At 44.2% G+C, this 23,831-nt stretch overlaps 1 protein-coding gene across 1 annotated transcript in view; it reads left to right on the plus strand.

Moving 5' to 3' along the window:
* The first annotated feature begins 3,492 nt into the window (after positions 1 to 3,492).
* Positions 3,493 to 23,831, plus strand: part of yap1 (Yes1 associated transcriptional regulator) — a 28,697-nt gene continuing 8,358 nt past the window's right edge. Inside the window, exons 1-4 of the mRNA XM_035153791.2 lie at positions 3,493 to 4,332; positions 5,453 to 5,688; positions 17,511 to 17,629; positions 18,183 to 18,296. Of these exons, the coding sequence (XP_035009682.1) occupies positions 4,132 to 4,332; positions 5,453 to 5,688; positions 17,511 to 17,629; positions 18,183 to 18,296 (670 nt within the window). The 5' untranslated portion in view covers positions 3,493 to 4,131. The remainder of the gene's footprint in view (positions 4,333 to 5,452; positions 5,689 to 17,510; positions 17,630 to 18,182; positions 18,297 to 23,831) is intronic.

Raw genomic sequence — 23,831 nt, forward strand, 5'->3', positions numbered from 1 at the left:
GGTCTGACTGCAGGTTTCTGATTCGGCCGCATATGATGCATATTCTTTCTCGGACGCTTCACCGCAGAGTTTCAAACGATGGTGTAACTGCGGGGGGGGAGGGGGCTGTAGTTGCAATGATAAGAAATAGAGTTGTGCATCATCTCCTTGTTATCGTCACTTGAAACCAGAGCAGGGAAATAAAAACATTCAGGTTTGATGATGCAGCAGCAGAAGAGGACGAGTTGTGTCTAAAAACAATGACATTTGATCTGGTTTATGCTACTCAATTAAATGTGTATTCAGGAAACAACTAAACAACTAATCTGTCTTTTCATCAAGTGCATTTCATAACAATGTTCTGTATTTACAATAAGAACAATTTTAACTAAGCAAATCTGTTAATGGATACATCAGGATGCACAACTACAAATAAAGAAAACAGTAAAAAAAAATCTTTATCTGCACAACATTGACCAAACTTTACCTCAGTATCCTACTGCTCTGAAATCTGAAAGTCCCTTCGACCGACTGTCACTAATGTTCCGAGTCATTATGAGCACACAATGCTGAGCTTAATGACATTTAAGCCTTTTCACCAGCACAACACCCAGAAACTCGACAAGAAAGGGCAAGAGTGCTGAAAAATAAGCAAAGACTTTTTTCCACAGACGCAAGTTCGAGCTTGTACTTTTTGGGTCGGTTGTGAAGCTTAAACTCACAAGTAATTTTGTCGTGTTTTTCTTTTTGTCGCAGTTCATCTAACATGAGAAGAATGACTGACTAATTACTTGGCTGCATGTAAAAAAGAGCCATTAACTGTTCATTGAAGCCTTGATGCAAATGTTTACCTTTGTCTTGTTAACTTTCTCTACCTGTTATTTTGCTTTATGCATTTCAACTCCACTTTTTTTGCAGTGTATCATAAGCTACTGAAATATAATCTAAACGTTTTTCGCCCTAAATGACTTGACAACGAGTGTATTTTGTTTTGTGCAGCCAACGAAAAAGCCACAAAGTAACTTACAACACGGCCTTTAAAGATGAAGGTGCTGCGTTCACTGTATATCTACATATATTTAGGTTTTAGCTACAATTCAAACTAACATATCATTTCTTTCAGAAACTGTTCTTTGTCAAGTTGAACGTTTTTGCATGTATATAATGAGCATATTGTATTGGTGATATTTGTTTTTATTTGTCATTCACACTCTATACATGCATAAACATGCATACCCCGAAGAACACACGTTTAACAGAGTAAAGTTGTAGATTTTAATTAAATGAAACTGAAAATTACATCTGATAAAAACATTAAAACCTGCATGTGTCTTTCATATATATTGTATTTGATGGCAAACACTTAATTCCTGAGGTCCTGGTTAAGGTTACTGGTAAGATGTGAGTTGTGGTTAGGTTAAGGTTAAGGTAAGGGTTAATTAAGTCAGGTTAGGGTTGAGGCTTTTGGTTATAGACTGTCCACAATGAATGGAAATGCAGAGTCCTGATAAGGATAGCAGCGCAAACTTCTGTGTGTTTGTATATGTGTGTGTGTGTGTGTGGAGAGGAAGTTCACATGGGTTTATTATGAAATACACCTGTGTGGTACTCATTAAAGTCTGTAGGGGGCGCTGCCTGCAGCAACACTCTGCGTCACTGTGTCCTATAATAACACCAGAGCAACATGTTTGAAACAGGGATAGTAGCTGCAGCCCTGCAGGGCTTCGGGCTGATTGGAGGAAATAAAGCACGGTAAATGGTTTCTGCTGAGTTCTGCAGGTCATCCAATCAAACTCCGCTGAGGATGAGGAGGATGGAGCAGGAGGAAGGGCTGCGTTCTGCTGAGTGGGTGGTCTCCTCGGGGAGACACTGCAGTCCATCTCCTTTAATGTGTCTGAGTGCGTTACAATGATGTGAAAACGAGCACTTCCACCCAAATAATGGAGACGTCCTGACTGGCAGCATGCGTGCACGCAATGTTTCATTCATGCAACAGCATCTGTGGCCTTTAATATGAAGAACTGCACACGCATTACAAAAAGAAATCAGACTGTGAATCATGAGAAATATTTAAAAAATACACGTAGAAATAACTTTAAATCATGTAGGACACAGATACAGACACGTTATGATGTAATAAAGAGAATAAAATATAGTGAGGCCGTAAAATCAAACCTGTTGCACGCTCATGTGAGATATTCTAAAAAATGATGTGTAAAAATAAACACGACGTGAATAAACAACAGCAAATGTGTGTGTGTGTGTGTGTGTGAGTGGCAGAGCGAGGCTCTTTAATCTGTTCACCGGGGCTTTACAGTGTCTGTGGGTATTTAATAGGGCTTCATAATCATTCATTCAGGAGATGTATGGGAAAAAGGCTGGAAACAGAGCCTCTGTATCCAAAGAGACTGGATCTTGACAAAATGATTTCTCAATGGAAGAGGGGCCTCATTTGCATAACAATTGTGGGAACTGCATGGATCTACTTTTTCATGAGCACTGTAAAAAAAAAAGAGAGAGAGAGGGAGAGAAAATAGTCCCATTATTATGAGAGAAAGTGTGGGTTTGAATTACTGAGATGTGACATTTTATGTTGAAGCATCATAACATAAAGATAAACTATGTTCTGCATAGCTTGTTTTTCATATTTCTAAAGTTTTACACGTGCAGTAAAATCCTATTTTTTCAAACATAAACATTTGAAACAAATAAACTGGAATGCCACATATCTCCAACACGGCCCAAATAACTCTACATTATTCTGTAGTTTTTCTGGTAGAGATGCAAAAGTAAAACGAATTTATTTGTCATAAAAAATAATAAATGATAAACGCATCCACACCTTAAATTTAATGTCTTCCTCTCAGGCCCCATCACTCCACAAACGTTTGGTGAAAATCGGTGAAGCAGTTTTTGTGTAATCCAACAAATTCAAGCAAATAAACAAATTGTAAACGAAAGCTGAAGCAAGCACTAAACCTTTTCTCTGTCAATTTCCGGAGGTGACGATAATGTAGCCGAATTAATTATACAACTTGCTTGTGTATTGTATTTTTTGTTGTGTGTTTAAAACTCAGGCGCTTCTCACATTTTGTGTTGCAAATGAGCCATAAATCATTGTTCTCCTGAGTGGGCTCTCCAGGGCCCAGCGGGGGTTCCCTGTCATGTGCAAAGGGGGGGCTGCCAAAAAAAATATACGGAAGACGAGCAATTCAGCAATTAAGTGAAGGGACGAGTGTTGAAGATGCCCCATTGATTATTATTAGATAAACAATAACACAAGTAACAAAAACCTGTGGAATATACGTGAAAACTTCCTAAATTTCTATTTTTTAATCAAATGTGTTTGATATTTAACGAATTAAAGTTCATGTTTTGATGTAGAAAGGGGACATGTGAATGTTCGCAGGCCCACGGACCCTCCTGGGCCCCCCGGGTTTACACTCACTGTACCTTTAAAGACTCTTGTCCCAATTAAAGCCAAGCTCCGCCTCTGGAGCAGACATCCCATGAGTCATAAAGTTTGATGTCCTGCCCAAAGTTTAGACCCGACTGGAGCGAAACTTTTTTTTTTTTCTTGAAAGTGAGCCGCTGAGATTTGTCCTGCGAACCCTGCTTGTTTCTCCTTCGTAGAGAAATGCCCACGAACACCTTTCGTTAGGGGGAAACAACGCAGTGGGTCTCTCTGCGCGTTTGTTGTGCTTTTTCGTCTTTTGTGGCTGCGTCTGCGGGGCTTTTTTTTTTTTTGTGTGTCGTTTTTTTTGGGGAAAAAGCTGGGGCCGGGACGACAACACATCAGATTCCAGTGTGGAATTGTAGATATGCGCTTTGTTACACTCTACACAACTATGCCAGCAAGAAACCCCAGGGAAACGCTGTGTTTGACTGCAGACTTCGACAGCTAACACACCGCGGGAGAGAACCAGAGTCCTCGGCTGAGAAACTTTTAGAATGACTTCGGATCACTTTTGCTGAGAGCCGTCGAGAGTGATCCACATTTCCTCCCTGCGCTGAAGAAAAAAAAAAAAAACTGACGGGAAAAAAGTTTTGGGGAATTGGCCCAAAACTTTATTTTTGTGCGCCCCCCCGTGAAACGCGTCAGTTTCGGATTTTTACGCACAGAAGTGAAAGTTCGCCGAGTGTTTTGGCACAATGGATCCCGGCCAGCACAACCCTCCTGCCGGACACCAGATCGTCCATGTACGCGGGGACTCCCAGACCGACCTGGAGACGCTCTTCAGCGCCGTGATGAACCCGAAAGGCACCATCATACCCCAGTCCGTGCCCATGCGGATGAGGAAGCTGCCCGACTCCTTCTTCAAACCTCCAGAACCAAAGTCCCATTCCAGACAAGTAAGCCCACCCGCCCTGCCTCTCCTCTCCTCTCCTTCACCCCCCCCCCTCCACTTTTCCCAGAAATCACGGTTAAAGCCCAGGCCCATCCTGTGGCCGCGCAGGCCTACATACAGTACGCGGCTGCTCCACTCACTTTAAAAGTTACTTAATCCGACTTTGCACTTTGTGTTTTTCCTCCTGGGGAAGTTTGAAGTTGCACCCAGACTGTTCACCCTCCTCTCGAACACATTCCACTTCATATGTAATGAGGGAATTTTCCCAACTACTTATTTTTGTCAAAATCACCGAAGAAAACAAAACATGTCCCACAGGAACCTGTGCGTAAAAGTGGAGAAGTAACCAAAGTATTAAAAAAAAAGTTATTTATTTGACACTAGAAGTTGGTCTTGATGATTTGGAGGAATTGTTGTAATTAAAGTTAGTTGTCACTGACTCAAACTTCACAGGAGAAGTAAACTTAATCATACGCGTAAAATGTTTGGGTCAGATTCACAACTCATGGAAAGTTTATGGGCTTTTTTGCAATGAATCTTCTTTACATTGAATAAATCATGATGGTTGATTTCGTCCTATTTACCCCCCCTTCCCGTTCCCCCACAACTGTTGCCTGTGGTCCCAGTGGAGTTTTATCATCGGTGCCATTGCGCATGTGTTGTTGTGCAGCGAGTCTGCGCTCTGGTCTGTCCCACACAGGCCTCTGACCCCCCACCCCCTCCTCCTCCTCCTCCTCCTCTTCCACCCTCCCCTCCCCTCCCTGGACCTAAACAACACTCATACATGCCTGCACATGAATGGAACTCCCTAACATATGCATGTGTACTGTGAACACGTACGTAAAGTGACTGGGCTTTTAAACATGTGTAGTTCATGCACACCACAACACCAAAATCACTAATCCTCTACTGTTCTGTAGTTCTTTGTATCCTTAACACGCTATTGCATTTTTTTTTTAATTCTTACAATAATTCTGTCATTTGTAAAAAGATTTACAACAAATTTCTTTTAAAATGGTTGTAGTGTTTAACACAAACTTTTCCCCCTCTTTATAACTACACAAAATCACATAATAGAAATATATGCAGCCATTCATGATTCCTCTCTTCCAACCCTGACACAGGCCAGTACTGACGCTGGGAGTGGTGTGGCCCTCACCCCCCACCATGTCCGCGCACACTCGTCCCCGGCCTCCCTGCAGTTGGGAGCCGTTTCCGGCGGCTCCCTGTCCGGCATGGCCTCAGCAGGTGCCTCCCCTCAACATCTCCGTCAGTCCTCGTACGAGATCCCTGACGACGTGCCCCTTCCCCACGGGTGGGAGATGGCGAAGACCAGCTCCGGCCAGAGATACTTCCTCAAGTAAGTGTGGGCGGCATCAGATGTCAACACTGTTTTCCTCCACAAAAGTATTAAATGTATTGTAAATGAATGGATGCCCCTGTCAACACTTGGCATCCTGATAAAGACAATGTAATTTATGTTTTTGTAGGAAAAAGAAGGGAAATTGCATTAAAATAATCAAATGTTTTGATCTGACATCATCAGGACTAAGACAATTGGCGTCTGTTATGTCTAATATGAACCACACAACTATCCTGCTCTCGTTTTGTGAAAGTTGTGCCTCTTAATGTCATTGAATGAAACAGCAGTAGTCACAGGAAAGGTCTTGGTTTTCACGTGCGAGTGAGAAATCTGCTTAAAACCTGGTGTCGAGAAGAGTCACTGGAATATGTCCACCCGGTGAAATGGTTGTTTTCAAAGTGGTCCAGTCTTTAAGGCAACATCCATACGACTCTGTTTTTGTTTTCCACACAAGCGTTTGGTCTCCATATCAGTTTTTATGCAGAACTGTACACATGTAAACAGTTGTTTGGTTGTAAAATGCAGAATTTAACTGTACAGCAGCTGTTGGGGTCAACAACGCTTGTAATTGATTATCCATGTCGCGTTCTACACTGGTGCACGAGGCCAATGACAATTATTTTCTTTTCCGGAAGAGGGTCATGTGACAGAAGCCTGACAAATCAGCGAAGGTTACGTTGTGACCGAAAAGACGGAATCAGCAAGCGGTTGTTTTGTGTGTCTCCGTCATCGTTTCCAAACTTCTTTGTTTTAGCAGCTCTAAAACTCTGCAGTACTGTGGACGCCGGCGTAACGAAAACATAGTAATGTGGCTGCAGCCTATGACAAAAGCTCATTACCGTTCAATCTTTACGATAAAATAATACGTATCTTCTGAAGTTTCCGTACATGTAGGTAAAAAACGTAAGCCTCCAGCAATGGCCAAGTTATCAGCGAAGTGGTCCTGAGATTGAATACTGACTCTACAGCTCTTTTCATTGTGCATTATGCTGAGAATCATTTACTTTTGCCACAGCGTGCGATGGTGGCCAGTGTCCTCGAATAGACAATTGCAATAGTTAAATTGTAGTTTATTGACTCGAGTCTCCTCTGCAGACAAGAGACGTCTTAGGAGGAGCTGCTGCTGCATGTAGTGTTCCTTTACTTAGGTCTCAGGTTTCAGGAGAGACAATGGACCACTGTAGCCGTGTCCCAGACAGCCAAGGACAGACGGCCCTGCAGAACTCATCTCCTACCAGCGCACGTCTCATCCACATCAATGATCCGACGCAAACTTTTTTAAATAGTCGGAAGCAGGAAAACCAGAGCCCTGTGGGCAAGTCACAGAGTTTATCAGCCACTTGTTGGGTTGTGAGGCCTTTCTTTCTTCTGCATGTACTTAATGGTCTTTTAATGCATCCATTCTCTGCAGCGCTGTGAAAAGACGGATTGAATAATTCATCAAAGCGATGTCCTCGTCAGCGATTCATGTTAATATAATCTGTTCATTGTGAAACGTCCCAAAGTTCCTGAAGCGGGCGGCTGCTCGTGTTCAGAGACGATCCCACAGCCAGCGTCGTCATCACGTCTCCTCCTGAAGACGAGATGTTGTCGGCTCTAGGAAATATTACGGCCTGACACAGAGTCTGAACAAACACGATAGCCTCAAATTTACTCGGATCAACAACAAAAAAAAAAGAGCTCTCGGCACCAGATGTTTGAAGGTTTCACATCTGGAGAACATCTGGGCCGTTTGGAGGAGGCTCTCCTAAAATCTTGCAAAAGGACGGGGGGGTGTAGGAGCAGGAGAAAACACTTTCCTCACAGACTCTCCCAGGATCGCTGCAGTTGTTTAGAAACTGACTGATCTGCTGCCCGTCCAGACACTGAATCCATTTTGTAAACTAAATTAAAGTTAAGTTTGGAATGAGAAATCTTGTATAACTTTGGAGTTCAAACGATTGCTCGGTTTCATAGGAATGACGTCATTATGTTTTTATAATTGGAACAATGTGTGATTTTTCTTTTTGTTGTTGTTGTTGTTCTTATACAACCACTGGGTAATTTGAGTTGAGTTTATTCGACTGCTTTTACTTTGAAAACAAAACAGGAAAGTAGAGGGAGAGTTGCATTGATTGATTGATTAATTAATTGGCTAACAATGTAAAACAGAAATCTACAAGTACAGCGTTTTAAAAAGATTTGATACGAAGTCACAAAACTCTGAGTTGGAATTTAAAAATACTTTTTACAACTTGGCGGAAGAGACGACAACAACTAAACGGTTCCCTCATAAGACACAAACTAAATTGTTTTTATACTTAGACCAAAAGCTGTTTTCAAACATGAACTCTGGAAAATGTTGGCCACAATTGACTCTGCATCTTTAAAAGCAGCTTTAGAGAATGAGAGCATTTTGGTAAAGTATGTTTACTCCTCTTTAAATCAATGATAAACACACAATAAAATAAAGATATGTTTATAATGAAGGTTTGCACCATATGATTCCAACTTATTTTTATCGCGCCAAATCAGGATCTACATTATCTCAAGGCACTTTACAAAGTGAAGTCGAAAAACAAAAGGTCGCAGCTTTTCTCTAACAAAAAGTACAACTAACTCAAAGTCTCAATTTAATTCTTACCTTATTTTAAGTATAAACCACAAGTGATCTCATTTAAGTAGAGATTTCATATTGTTGTGGCTACAACTGACTTTCTGCTCGCTAGTAAACCCGATGTGAACTTTTGGAACTGGAAAAAAAACAGCTGAGTTACTGTGTAAAGAATAGTTTCAGCTGGCGTGTCTGCAGCTCAGAGCGAGCGGCGCACGGCATCTGTGCTCAAGTAAGGAGACGTGAAGGAGAAATCTTCCATACGGCGAAACATCAAAGTGCAGATATTTGATCTGGAATAAAGGCAGCCTCGCCAGGGCTTTGGGAAAAAAGACACTCCCCTATTTATAAACAGGAGTTGCCTGACCAAGACATGTTGCAGGAGGAGTGAGAGTGTGTGTGGGTGTGTGGGTGTGTGGATGGACGGGTGGGGGTTGGGAGAGTTGATCACCAGCGAGCAGAGAGCAGGGGCTCACATTTCACTCCGTTGATCACTGTTGTCCTGAGAGATATATCAACTCAGGGTGAAAGTTTTCTGCTTTAAAGATGCTCTCTCTCTCTCTCTCTCTCTCTCTCTCTCTCTCTCTCTCTCTCTCTCTCTCTCTCTCTCTCTCTCTCTCTCTCTCTCTCTCTCTCTCCCTCTCCCTCTCCCTCTCTCTCCTGCTCTGTTCGATGGGTCACTACAGGATTATACAGTCGGGGAATGATCGGCCTCCGTGAGTCACAGCCGCTCCGCGGACGCCGGTGTCCCCACTCCCCTTTTTAAAACCCCGGCTCCGTTGTTGGAATGAATGGAGCTGTGGGCGCTTGCGATGGTGCCTCCTTTGTGTCAATGAAGTTAAATGGCAGCCATGTGGAGATGACTAGAGGAGAGGCCAAGAGAAACTGCGGCCCTCCCTTTTGTCCAAGCAGTGAAACAGTGATCTTTATTCAGACCACAGGCCTGTTGAGACTCATGTGAGCCTTCCCAAAATAGACAAATGGCTGACATGAAGCTTGAAGATGGCGGAGAGAGGGAGAGAGGGAGAGAGAGCGAGAGGGCAGCAGCTTCTCGTGGCCATTTTTCTTAACACCTGAAACGTCACGCTCTTGACAGGCGGAGAGTTTGGTGTAAAAAGTCGTGATTGACCACGTGCAAGAGTAACAGTGTTGACAGCTGCAGTTTTTCTATTTTGAATAGTGATAAGCATGAAATACTTAGATTTTTGGATTATCCTGTCTACAGAAAACGAATTGCTATAGTGCTCGAAACGTCACTTAATCCTTTAACGGGATCTTTTTAGGAGTTTTCTCCTGTTTTCAAATATTCTGCAATATTGTGTTGATCCAGCACCAATCAATTTATTTTACGGGATGTAAGAAATAAACTTTTTACCCAGGAAACGATTTGCCCACTAGAATGGCACAGATCCCTTATGAAAGCACACACTCATAAATATCAGTCCCCGAACTATGTCAGATTGTTTTATCCTCAAGATCCGTGAATTATTGTCTGAGAAATTAACGAAAATGTTGAAAGACAAATGTCGAAGAAAGTTTAAAACACAAAGTTCCTGCTGATCCAAAACCGCACCAATATAAAATAAGTGCTTCCCTAAGACAAACGTCATCCTTGCACCAAGTGTTGTGATTATCTGCTTAGTAGATTTTGCGTCATCTCGCATAAAAACAAACCGACCACCGAGCAGACGGGTGAAAACATTACCTCCTCGGCCGAGGTAATTAAACTTCATTTACCAAGAAAACCAGGCATTTTCGTTGATTTCAGCTTCTCAAGGATTCATGAATTATTCTCTGAGAAACACTGAAAAATCTCACAGTATTAAAGAAAGTTGGGAAAAGTTAAAGGATCCCTCCTTGGGTACGGAAATCCGTTTTTTGCGTTATCCTGCTAAATAACAAACAAACCCAGACCACAATATAACCTCCTTGTCGTTAATGACAAATCTGATAATCAATAAATACATAGATTTGTTCTCTTCTTATTCCAGTGGTTGCAGACCCAATGAAAATCAGATATATACGAAAAGTCTCCTGCAAAATGTTTTTGTTGTGGCTGTTGCATAAAAAACAAAAACCCCTAAAGCGTGGAGAAGACCGGGAGAATGTCAACAAAGTCTGTTGACCTTTCCTCCTCCTTCTTGCAGCAGTTTGCTGTGGCCTGTGATTTACGACAGCAGGGGCAGGGAGGTGGGGGTCACCTTGCTTGGTGCTCGGGACTGAGGGCCAGGCTGGGGTGGGGGGGGAGGGCAGGGCCGGTCTCCAGGGTTGGGTCGTAAACTAATGAAGGTTTCTAATTTAGACACACCGGTGAACCAGGAGGGGTAATCACTGTTTCCGGGCGCTTATTAAATGCAGCTTTGAATGAGCTTTTAGTCCGTGGGAAGTCAGCCCTAAGCAGAGGAAAGCTTTGGGGGGGGGGCAGCTATTGTGTGCCCTCAGGGGCAGGTAGAGCCGTGTGTTGATGGACACTTTTGTCTTTTCTCAATTGGATTCTAAACTGTTTTTACGAGTCTGGTTTCCCACAACGAAGAGCGGCTGATTTGTGTCTTTTTTCTATATTTAACTGGGGGGAAAAAAACAACACGACTGTAAATGATTGAATTATCCACTGTGGTCAGATCTGATGAATCCTTTCGCTGTGTGCATTTTATTGTCCTGTGTTTTTTTTTGCTCCGTTATAGCTGCAAGCTCCCGATTTAACCAGGAAAACCAAACAGACTGATCACTGGTGCAGCTCCAGTGTGTCTAGAGTTTCCTGAACATCTGTTGCACTAAATAGAAGTCAAGACCCCCAATGAGAGCTGGAGGGATCAGTGTTTACGTAGACTTTACCTAGTCTTTATATCTGTGTAGCACTTACTGAGAGTTTCTGCAGACATTTGTACTTTATACTATTTAGCTTGTGCAAAACGGAAATTGTGGTTTCTTGTTTTAAAAGTTTTGAGTATTGAGTGCAGAAAAAAAGCATCATTGCATTAGTGTTTTCTGGGTTTATCAATATTGTAAAGTAATGAACAATTAAAACAACTTAAGTTAGATTTTTTTTTTTTTTATCTTTTAATTACTGCGATTCCCACAGTCCTTTTGTGAGAGACACACAAATACATTATTAAGATAAAACATTATTTCTAAAACATTTATTTTAGATTTATAGTTAAATTCTTGCTCAACATCTAATGTAAACCTCGTAATACCTAAATATTTCCTTTATCAATTATCTAATTTGCTGCCACTCTGCCTAAAGCGCAAAGCGATAAATGCTCAAATTGGATTTCAAACCGAGCTGTTATGAGCCGACTCACAAATGGTGCTGGGAAGCCCGAGCCGTGAGTCTGCGTGAAGCGCTCGTTTGGGGCAACTTTGTGTTTGACAAACTTTTGGTTTATTGACCACACACAGACAAGACCCTTCCTGTTCAACTGGGGCCTGTCAGCTCGGTACACAAATGGGACTGTGAGAAAGTCAGGCTAGTGTTTACCAAAGTCTTGATGTAACACCTCTGTCCCAGACATCAATGCCTCCACTGTCACTGAGGGCATCACCACAGAGACGTAGTATCTGAACAGCGCACCCTCTCAGGTGGGGTTCCCGAAAGCGCTCGGACTATATTTTTATTTATAGAAAAATGTTTGTAAATAGCTTGTCTGTTGCCATATGCATAAATTTGAAGTATTTTTTACTATTTAAAAGTATGTATTTGATATGTATTAATGGCAAGTGTGATTTGGCAGAGAAGTTTTAAAGTTGTCAACAACGCTGGCCTACGTTTTGGCAAAATGGCCAAAAATCAATCCATTGTGGACTTTAACCCAGGTTCACTTTTATCTGTGCCATATTCTTTTATATAAGAAGCTGGTCTTAGATACTTCTTTTTTATTATTATACTTGGGGTGGGGTTGTGATTAAATAAGTTTGTACTTCTTCTCACTCCCTGCAAAGTTTTTGAACGACTAAGATGGAGAACTTTGTCTGATACAGAGCTAATGTTTTTGTTTTAAAACTTAATAGAATGGATGTAGCCTGAATTTCCTCGTATCCTCCTTCCTTGCATGGAAAAGACCTAGTTGAGGTAGTTTGGACATTTAATTTAGAGTCCTGGGTGTCTTCCTTTTGGAGGTTTTCTCATAACATCCAACTGGGAGGAGACTCCAGGGTCGTCCCAGTTTTCCCTGGGACTGTTGTATGTATCCCAGTTGTTCTGGTAGCACCTTGGCATCCCTCAGGAGGAGCTGGAACACGTTGCTGGGTGCTTAAGTTTTCTTGCTTCTTGTGACCCGACCCCTGAGAAGTGGAATAAAACGGACAGAACGAAAACAAACGGCCGTACAACTGAAACTGTGCGGGCCGCAATCAGTCCCGCTACTCTGTGAATTAGTTGCTTCATCGGGAAGCACGATGATACAAACACTCCTTCAAAGGGAAACTTAAAGCCACAATAGGGTCACAGAGGTCGCCCCAATAATCTCTCTTGATGATGCCCTGCTGATAGAGGGGCAGCCAGGCATCCCCAGTCAACTAGAGTAGAAATGGTCATCCTCATCTTAGAGGCCTGATTACATCTGGCCTCCCTCAGTGCACTCTTTAGTCCTCGGCTTTAACCACCTTCCAAGCATATACTCCCTGGGTGGAGCCCCTGTGGCCTGAGGATCCCATTTTTAACATTTGACAACTCAGCTGTGGGGTGTGTTTCATCACTGCTGAACTCCCCATAGCTTCACTCCCCTGTTTTTTAACACCAGTGAAATGCAGCTTTTGACATCTGGCTTTTGAAGGGAGACAGTTTTCGGATGCCTGGCTGCCCCTCTATCAGCAGGGAAATAAAAAATCAATCTCGCCTCAAATCCAGCTTTGATCCGCTGTCCTGGCAGGTAGCAGAGCTCACTCGGAGACATTTAAACCATGGAGCCGACTTGTTTTTGGCTGGAACATTCAACCTTTTTAAAGACAGATGTAAACGCCACGGTGTTCATGGTGCAAACAGGCCACCTGTGTGTGTTGTTTGTCAGGCTCCTGTAATGAAGTCTTGGAAAGTGTCACACTTCTGTTAATGGGCTCCCCTTAAAGGGATAGTTCACTGAAAAATGAAACTTCACTCATCATCTACTCACCACTGTGCCGATGGAGGTGGTGGGTGAAGTGTTGGAGTCCACAAAACACTTCTGGAGTCTCAGAAGTAAACTTTGTAGCAGCCGAATCCGATATAATTGAAGTCAATGGTGCCCGAGACTTCAGACATAATAAAACAGGAAAATGCCTCCATGCTGCTCGTCGGTGGTTTCACCCAAGTGTCCGCAAGTCCCAACATTCATATTCGACTCAAAAAACGTGTTTTAAGCCTAAATGTCGCTGATATTTTCCTACGAGATGCATTCACTGACCCTCGGACACACTTTAGGCTTATAACACGGTGTAAATGTCATCACTTCGAGTCCAATATGAATGTCGGGGCTTGCAGACACCTGGGTGACACCTCATGAGCAGTATGGAAGCATGTTATGATTTTTTTTGTTGTTTTATTGCGTATGAAGAAGAGTTCACCATAGACTTCAATTGTATCGGATTCGGCTGCTACAAAGTTTACCCCTGAGACTCCAGAAGTGTTTTGTGGACTCCAACCCTTCACCCACTCCTCCATCGGCACAGTGGTGAGTAGATGATGAGTGCATCTTCATTTTTTCCGGTGAACTGTCCCTTTCAAGCGTGTTGAACCTCTGCTAAGGTTCGGGTTCACCCATAGGAGAGATGTTACATCTTCAGTGATCTCACTTTTACAAAAAAAGAATCACAAGTTAGCGGGGGGGGGGACTACCCTCATGTGACCGACACTGAACAGAAAAGTTGTTGTACTTAAGCAAAGTCAAGTTTAGCTTCTTTTTTTTCTTTTTTTTTGCGAAAGGCTCCCCCTTCCTCTGCGAGACACATTATAAATAACAGTGGCACAATAAACGCCGGCTTGATAATTGGTGCCATCAGTCAAGGAGATGTCAAGAGCCTGGGTGGATCAAGAGTCCTGCTCTGTGCTCGGCTCAGCCACAGGCGACCATGATGACAGCTTGAGCAAAAATTAGCAAGTAAAGCGCCGAGCTAGAGCCAGACAACTTGATAACGGGTCGTGTTTGAACCACAGCGCTCTCCTTTTGTGTGAGTGGCAGTACCTGGCCATTTACAGTTCTTCCTCCCCCCCCCCACGAGGAAGATAATGATGGGTTATATTGGGTCTTCTGTGGTTCACGCAACTGAAAACCAAACTGTTTTCTTACTGTAATGTCCGGTCGTCCACAACAGGATTGACAGACACTTTCGCTTCATTTTAAAGATACTGTCGAATTTGGAAAAGAAAATGAAGCGCTACAGTCACGACTGCTGCTTCAAACAAAAAACGGCGCTTTTGAAAATGGTTGAAACCACTTGACAGAAATGATATAAAGCTCCTATCACACCTTTTTGAAGACTTGGAAGTTGGTGCTGTGGGTTTGTTCTGTGCTCCCTCGTGAAGATTAGCAGCGTTGACGTGTTTTGATCTCAATCGCTTACAACTGATTCTAATGGTGATAAGGCAACGCACCTGAATCCAGCTTTCCGTTCACAATCTAACAAACGTGGATTCAAGACAAACAGTCTTTTTAACTGAGACTCCACAAAAACGCTGGTTAAAGCTTAAGCACCGTGTTAATGATTTGGCCACGTCCGTTTGGACTACAACCCAAACCTTGCACGTGTAAACACCGCTTTCAAAAGTCTCTGCTTTTGTGTGGACGACAGCACAGCCACTTTTCTCTGTGTCCGCTGCCCTGCCCCAGGGTCGGACAGACTTTTTTTGGGGGGGGGAGGGTACGGTGTGGCTGTCCTGCTGAGCTCACTGCGGTGTCAGAGACATGTAAAGACAACACCGAGCAGTTGTGACTGTGGAGGTTGCAGATCATCAGCAATTCCTAACAGCAACTGGTGGCCTCCAGCCGTCCCGTCCCAACAGTTGCTATGACATTGTTTTGTTTTATGTTACGCCTGCCGGAAGCAGTGTATAGCCCCGGCCATATAGGGTCCGGGGCAGGTTGGGTGAATGGATTATCCTTTAGTTTTAAAACCTAGTGATGAATTATTGGCTCCCGGTAACTCATTAACCAGGACTCTCAGTTCCCACGTACGGCTTCTTTGAATACAGTGCAGTGCTGACTTGCAGTGTGTGCACTATTATCACCGGCTTTTTCATTATCACCTCCTCTGTTTTTTTTTTTTCTATTGAATCTTTGTTTGCATCTGTTTTGATTGAGTTCGGCCACAAAAGTTTGATTAGAAAATTCAATATTCGCTCTTTCATCTGTGCCGAGAGAAGAACAGCTCAATGAGGGGGTGGGGTGGGGGGTGGAGGGGTGTTGGAAGGGTCTTGGAAGTTGTATATTTCCATTCATGTTTTCCAGTTGTTGCGTTTCTGTTAGGCATTGGTGTACCAGGATGTGCAGGCCTCTCATTTACGATAAAGCCTCCCTTCCCTTCCCTCATCCCAGTGCTCGTCTCCCAGTCTCCTCCCCTGTTCTCTCCTCCCCTCTAGAACAAATGTCATAGTTTCCAGAGTGGGAATGAGGCAGCGAAGGGGGGCAGGGCGGGCACTCGGGAGTGTAACAGGACCACAGCAACTCATGCAGCCAATAGAATTCAGGGGGGGGGGGATTGCTTCCGTAGATGTTTTTTTTTTTTTCCTCTTTCATTCTTTTCTGTAGTTGTCTTCCCCCTGCTCGCTGTGACCCCTCTTTCTCAAGGGGCCCCTCCAGTCTGAGCAGTTCCAGCTATTTTGCTTGGTTTGTGGTGTTTGTGTGTGTGTGTGAGGGCTGGGGTGGGGGGCGGTTGCGGTCGGGGATTTGGCAGCTCCTTTGATCAGTAAAGCATAAACAAGAGGGGGCTTCAAAATGGGTTGCATTGTGTGTGTGTGTGTGTGTGTGTGTGTGTGGGGTGGGCTGGGTGGGGGTGGAGTGCTGAGTCAGGCCCTCTCGCTCTCTGGCCTGGGATGGGGAGCAGACAGGCAGGCTGGGATTACCGCAGAGGCCAAGAGAAACTATCCGAATCTCTCACTTCGCCCAGCTGTTCCAAAAATCTGTGCTAATGGCGCTTTTGGATCGAATGAACAGCGAGTTGTAAAGAATCGGGGGGGACGACACACCCAGAATGTGATTTATGCTAAGGGTGATATTTAGTTGCATTAACTATTTTTTTATTTTTGTCGTGTATAGGGAATTAATTTGGCCCCCGCCTGCACCATAAATGTAAGTGTTGGGGTGTTGCATAAACAAGCTGCTGGACTTTGGTGCCTATTTGTTTGAGATGAGGGGGGTCCCTTAAATAGGATGGCTCAAAAAAAAACAAAAAAACAAAAAAAAAAGAACAAGTGAATAGTGGGGTTTTAGGTCGTAGCTCAGTCTGTGCCTTTGTCAAGCAGGTGAAAGCTTTGTAAATGTGGCGCCAGATTGTTAAAGCCCCTGACACTCCACAGTGTCCGAGCTGCTTCCAGGAAAAAAGGACCCCCTGCGTTGAGCCCTGGGACTGACCCTCCCTCAATAGAGAGGGTCCTGCTCGGGAGAGGAGGGCTTCCTGTATTAGCTTTCCATCTTAATCAAGCAACAAGTACCAACAAAGCACTAATTATCAATGCCTTCACACAACGCAACACAATGCCCCCCCCTCCCCTCTCCCCCCCTCCGCTCCAGTCCCCCAGCAAGGACGAGCCCGTGAAGTAGACGGAGCAACATTGTTTGATGTCACAAAAGTTGTTTTGAATCCTCAGGGACATTTTTAAAGCAGACATTTCAAGCGCAGCTACAGTTCCCAGATGTTTTTAAATTGATTTATTTGCTTAACTTTTGTTCTGTCTTGATTATTCATTGCTTCATTGTTTATTCACCACGTGCAGTTTCATGAGAATTTCAGGAAACTAAATGAATAATGATGACAGCCTCCTGTTGATCTATACTGAATTGTGCGTCCACGCAGGCAGAGCTGAGTTTGGCTTCTTGGAACAGTTGTCATTTACAGAAAGTTGGACTCAGTGTTTTCATCAAAGAGCTCGTTCAAGCTGCAGTGATTCACCAGCTCCTCCATGTGACCTGCTTTTTTTTTTTTGTTTGTTTTTGTTTCATTGATTCAGACCCTTGTTTGAACTCACTACTGATTATTCCTGGTAAAAATGGCGGTTGTTCCTTATTTATTTTGTGCCGTTGTTGTCTCTCTACAGTCACATCGATCAGACCACCACTTGGCAGGATCCTCGCAAAGCGCTGCTCCAGATGAACCAGGCCGCTCCGCCCAACTCCCTCCCGGTCCAGCAACAGAATCTTATGACCCCAGCTAGTGGTGCGTACATGTTCACATAAAAGTTAGTTACATTTTACCATAGTAGCTGCATGATATTCTTCATAAGATTCCTTTTTTAAAAGTTCAATTTCTTTTTTTTTTCACGTTATATTCCAGGCACTTTCTTTCGTTTCTTCAAATATATATACCATAGTAGTCGGGAGCTGTCTCGTCTAGTTATTACATGCCACTAAGACTCTGCACCTCAGATCCGTCCATGCAGTTGGAATTTGCCCTAGGTGGAGTAAGACGGAGGCAGAACGTGACAGGTCCTGTCTGACATGTTTGGGAGCTCTGTGACTCAGAGTTCATCCGTCAACTCTATCTCTGTATTCTCAAATCGTCACTGCTCCGGCAACCTACGAGTAAATCAAAAAAAAAAATAACAACAACCTGATAGCGCATACATGTACAATCTACAATCTACAATAAACTGTAATCAAACCCTATTGTTTATTATACTTGTGTAATGCTTCTGTTGTGCAGTGTTGTCAAGGAAGTGAATGAACCAGCAGCGTCTGTAACTTTATTATCTGTGCCTCTCGTCCTGCAGGTTCTCTCCCCGACGGCTGGGAACAAGCTATTACGTCAGAGGGAGAAATCTACTACATCAACCACAAGAACAAGACCACATCCTGGCTCGACCCACGACTCGACCAGCGCTACGGTGAGTTTGGTGCAGAGCGGTGTTTTGATTTGATTTGTTTAGTTTTCAAAGTAAAGAAAACACGTTTGTCCGATTTTATTCAATTTATATAGTTTTATAATTGGGTAAAAGCTACTCAGAATTATAGAACATTTGAAATTAAACTTGGTTTACTTTCCTTAGTAAAAGGCTCTAATCCCCCAACTAAAGTAATAGTGTGATGGATTCTCGCGTGACTCATTTCACACATTTCATCACACGACATTGTTTTTTTTTCCCCGAGTGACGAGTTGCACCGTTGGTTGTCGAAACCACATTTCACCTACACCCCACCTTCAGGATCTGCACCTAACCTTTTGTCAGCCATTTTAGTGCCCGGAGCAACAGCTGAGTTGGCCATTAATCCCCCCCCAGGCGCAGCTACACTTTGACAGTTAGCTTTCAGTGTGTGGTGGCCGGGGCCCGGTGAATTAGTGACAGGGCCGCGTTACATGTGTCGGGACTCTGCGGCCATGGGAATGAGCTAATCCCCCCCTTGTGTGCCAGGAAGGCTTCAAGAGATGAAGGTTCCTGCTTATGTCACTCTGACTCATTTACGCTTCAGGTGCCATCCCTTCATTAAAGCAGCGTTCTCCCGGGGGAGCTCACCCTGGTTCGCAAAGTCAACATGTGTGAATCAGCACGCAGCCGGTTATCCTGTTTAGTTTTAGCGTTACTTCTTTTTTCTGTTCTTTTCTTTTTTTTATTTAACGAACCCAGGCACAGAAAGGGCAGCTTTTTCCTGTAAGAAATTGTGTAACCTGCTCCGGAGTTAGCCAGGAGAGTTCAAAACAGAGTTGTAAGGCGAGCGGGGGGCAGCTGGGAAGAGATGGCGGCTCCGATCGGCGAAAGCCCTTTGAAGATTTATAAGTCTTGAACACACAAAGCTGCTCGGCCCCTGAAAGTGAGTGAGGGGGGACGAGACCATTTTAACTCATTAGATGCCATCAAACTAAATTTTATTCCACCTTTTGAATAAAATCCTCGCCCATCACAAATCTCGGGGCTCATATTTAGACGTGTTCCCACGTTGCTTGTATAATGTTTTTGTACTTTTTCAAAGTTCCACGCTCTTCAAACAACTAAACATTAACTTGTGGCTTGAAGAAAAAACAAATGTTATTCTTTTGAGTCATATCCTTTTCACGTGTTGCGCATAGAACGGTGCTCCTCTGCATCAGAATCCACTCTACCGCTGCTATGCAGGTCTCTCTCAACTATAAGCCAGCTGCTTTGATAATGGAGGCTAATTTGAGCTTTGAGAAGAAAAGCAGCGGAGCGCCTTTAACTGAGTGCTGCTGCCGGCTGGTCTCTCCCCTGCGTGAGGCCCAGTGCGAGCACAGCCCCGTCCTGCTGCTGCAGCTCCAGACAGACTTGAATCTCTGCCAGGCCTCTTTATTCTGTGGTCCAACTCTTAATCTGTTCCAGACCTTTTCAGTCAAAGAACTCCAATGTGAGAGGGGGAGGTTGTGGGGGGTGCGCAGGGAGAGTGAGAGGCAAGGCGAAAGGAGCGGGGGGGGGAGAGAAAGGAAAACGCAGACGGGATAAGCATGCATCCTCTTTGAGGTCCAAAGAGGTGGTGAGCAGCGAACAAGCCGTGAGTTCAGAAGGGGGGGGCTGCCCTGTGAGGGTGTGTTGTTTTCTGCACATACTACTACTACAGAGGAACAGTAGGAAAACACACTCGGGGGTGGGGGGGGGATGTTGGAGCGCACAAAAAACACAGATTTACTCCGGGAGTGTTCCAGTTTTGCTCTGATGCTTTAACGCTCGCCATTCGTCAAACACATCGCCGCGTTATCCGTCATGTGATGTTTTTCTGCCTCTGCTGTCCCAGTCGGAGAAGTTAGCACCTTTCTTTTTACGGATGTCACCTCCATGACACACTCGTGGTCGGGTTAAAGGGTCGAACCATATTTTCTCACTTACCCTTTAGACGTCAGCATGTATGTAGGGACGGTTTATTTTAGATTTCAACCTCTGATATTTAGGCTGCAACACCCTCTGCACTTAACTCTCAACAAGGGTGAGGAAAACATTTTTAACGGGGGAGAAACAGACGTGCAGTAGATGCTTCGTGTAGCAGAGCACGTCAACAACATGACAAGTTTTACAACGCTCATGATTCACGGTCCTGAACCATGACCAGGATGTGGCCGACATTAACGTGATGAAGAGCGAGAGAAGTTCCGTGTGTCATGTGTCCCCAGACAATCTAGGCAGATATTCGCATAGCCACTTATTTAAAAAAACAATGTTCCCAAAAGCCTACTTTTGATGATTCACACACTTTGAGCAGGTTTTTGTTGGAACTGAAAGAAACAGGCCCTTTTTTTATTTAAGGCTTTTATTTTGAAACTTTTTTTAATAGCGACACCCTCCAAATGAAAGGAGGATGGAATGAAATAAAAAAAAAACCAATTAAAACATAACTACATTTGTTATTCAGCTTAATAAACAAGTTATCTTATAAAAAATAAGTTTATATATATAATAGTGTTAAAATAATTCCATGATTGGCTGCTTTATACTCGGTTCTTTTGTTTCCATCTCCACTTCAGAGCCAGGTCAACACAGGCTGGCTTCACTCAGACCTTACAGGAGTGCGATGATAAACCAGTGTTTGCTTTACCTCCAGACTCTTTCTCCACTTATCTCGACGCTTGAAACACAACATTTTCCCAAGGGCCTTTTTTCTTTTCCTTTTTTTTTTTAAAGACTTGTTAAAATCGAAATCAGGCAAATATTTACCGAGCCTTCAAAGGTGCTTTGCCCTGGTCACATTGAGAACTTCCCACCGCCGGCACACCCTCCTCACCCTCCTCACCTCTACCTGCCCCAGGTGATCTTGTGGGGTAATGTGGCTGCCGGTGTGATTGCATGATAAGGGGCCTGTGTTGCTGGCTCGTTGTGTTGCAGGAGTGCGTGAAGAAGACAAAAGGCAGACGGCATTAAGTTGTCTCTTATCTGCCTGGCCCACCAGCTATCGCCGCCTGTATGTGCTGCAGACTTCTACCACTCTCTCTCACACACACACACACACACACACACACACTGCTCTCTGCCTGGACTGGCCTCCTTTTTTAAGCTTTAATCTTTCTGGCCCTGGACTGAACCTGTCCTTCGCTGCTATCTCACCCGCAGATGTAATTCCCTGCCTCGATATACCCATTGTTGTGCATAGTTCTTTTCAGCAACATTAGTTATTGTTTGGTCTGGGAAGTAGTCCTTGACCGAGTGGTTCAGAAGAAATGCAGCCGTGCGATCGCATTGCATTAGTGGATCTCTTTCTATATTGTACAACCCCCCCCCCCCTTAAGTTGTATAATTGTTCTGCAGCAGGACACAGAGTTCAGTTTATCTATGCATCCATTCATCCGTCTGTCTGTCCGTATATTTTGTCTCCAAGCAGAACTCTAACAAAGGAAAACTGCAAACTCATATTTACGCACGTTGTATTAACCAGAGTAGTAAGACCAGGGAACATTGTGGTTTCAGCACAATAAATCCTCTGGGGAGAGAAATATGAGCGGGCCGCCCATGAGACAGGTTGTAAACAAGGCAGCGTTTAATCCAGATTCATTCAGAGGTAAAACTAAACCTCCAGTGTCATTTGAAATAATATTTGCAGGGGAGGTCCACCTGCCTTTCAGCAACGTTGACATGTATATATATTTTCAGACAGGGAACAGTTTGCCTTTCAAACATGCACAAAACAGCGGGAGCTTCTCTGCACAGGCGCGTTTACAACAGCAACAAATCCTCTGCACTGAAGCGGCTCGGACACGTGGTGTGTCAGGGGCAGACAGACGCAGGAAGTGATGTTTTAGCTCCGCTGCAGAGATCACCTGATTTTCTCTACAACACGTAGACACCGGCGGCGGCTATTGTCCTCTACGTGTTTTCATTTTTGCGTCAAACTCCTACGGGGAAAGTACGGAGGAGTTCCGTGCATGTCTGAAAGCAGCTTATGAGTTCAGTGTTATCGGAGACATTAGACCCAAGTTGTTTGAAACCAGAATTCTAATTAAACGTGTGGTCTCGTGTATCAGTGGATCACTCTGCGCTCGCCTCCCCTCAGTTGTGGACTGCGTCAGAACTGAGGCAGATCCACAGCTGGTGTCCTGATGGCGGAGGGATCCAGCCACAAAAGGCCTCAGTATCTGACAGAGATAAGAAGCGAGGAGGAGTGACACACTCTCCTGTGGATTCGGGTTGATGTGTGTGTGGGAGAGAGGAGGCTGCACCGTGGCTGTGTGTGTGGCTGTGTCGGGGTGGGGTTGTCAGGGGAGTGAACAGAGAGCTGGGGGAGGGAGGGAGGGAGGGGGTGAGATGGAAGGCAGGGCAGGGTGGGGCCTGCAGAGCTTCCCAGGGAGAGCCCTGAGCCGCGGTTCATTCAGCTGGTGAGATAGTGTAAACAGTGATTGAATGGTGATGAGAAAGGTGCCGGGGCGGGCAGGGCAGCACAGGGAGAGGCGGCCCCGCATGAAAACTGTGCCCTCGTCAGGGCTTTGTTTTGGTTGGTGCTCCAAACGCATAAAGCAAACAGCGCTCCCCATTGGTCCCATTACCGTTACACCCCTTGTGGTCAAGCACATTTGCTTGTCTGTCTCCACTACAGTGATAAAACGTGTGACCTACTTTGCATGCATAGATTACAGCATTTGCCGTGCCCGGGCCTTATACTTGTGTTTATTATAGCCTTCCCCCGCTAGAGTAAAGAAAAACAAAGATTTCACTGGGGAGCAGCTGTGTTTTCAGTACACACACGTTTGCTCTGATATTGTAAACATATAGCGAGCTTGTTAGTGCACAATGCAATTACATTTGTTGGGTGAAAGGACTTTGAAGCCGGAGTTAAGAGCGCAGCGGTGTTTACCGATGTTGGTCTATTTTAAATTAACCCTGCCCGATTTGCATAATGTGCTCATATTGCATTCATTAAACCAGCTGAAGTGGCCTCATCAGGCCGGCGTAAGGAGGCCGTCGGTCTTGAGGGATAATCTGCGATTTGTGTAGAAGGAGGGAGAGAGAGAGAGAGGGAGAGCGAGCGAGAGAGAGAGAGAAAAAGCACAATGAAAGGATAAGTCATGACTGATGCAATGTACGAAACCAACAAAGCCTGTCTTAGTCAGTGAGTGGGAGGGGATCAGGTCTTACAGGAATAGTGATTGTTTCAGACACTAGGTGGGAAACTTGTATCCGGCCGTCGCTCGTCCTACACAACCTGCTGCACTGGCTCCGCTCTTTTACAAGTTCACTGTGCTGACAAAGTCGTCAGGCTTGTTGAGCAGTGTTTAAATGCAGCCACGCATTAAAAGATATAGTTACTGGATTATTTATAGACTCCTGAAGACCTTGCATGGAGTAGTATTGTGTTTTTAGCATCCAATTATTTGGAAATTTGAAAAGAACAGAATGAGGAATCAGTGTAACGTTACCAGCTTGGAAAATATATCATGTTAACCAGAAAATGATTGATGCTTGACATGAGGGTTTTTTACCACTACAGAGGAA

Source organism: Hippoglossus stenolepis, chromosome 4 (genome assembly GCF_022539355.2).
Source record: "Hippoglossus stenolepis isolate QCI-W04-F060 chromosome 4, HSTE1.2, whole genome shotgun sequence".
Lineage (NCBI taxonomy): Eukaryota > Metazoa > Chordata > Actinopteri > Pleuronectiformes > Pleuronectidae > Hippoglossus > Hippoglossus stenolepis.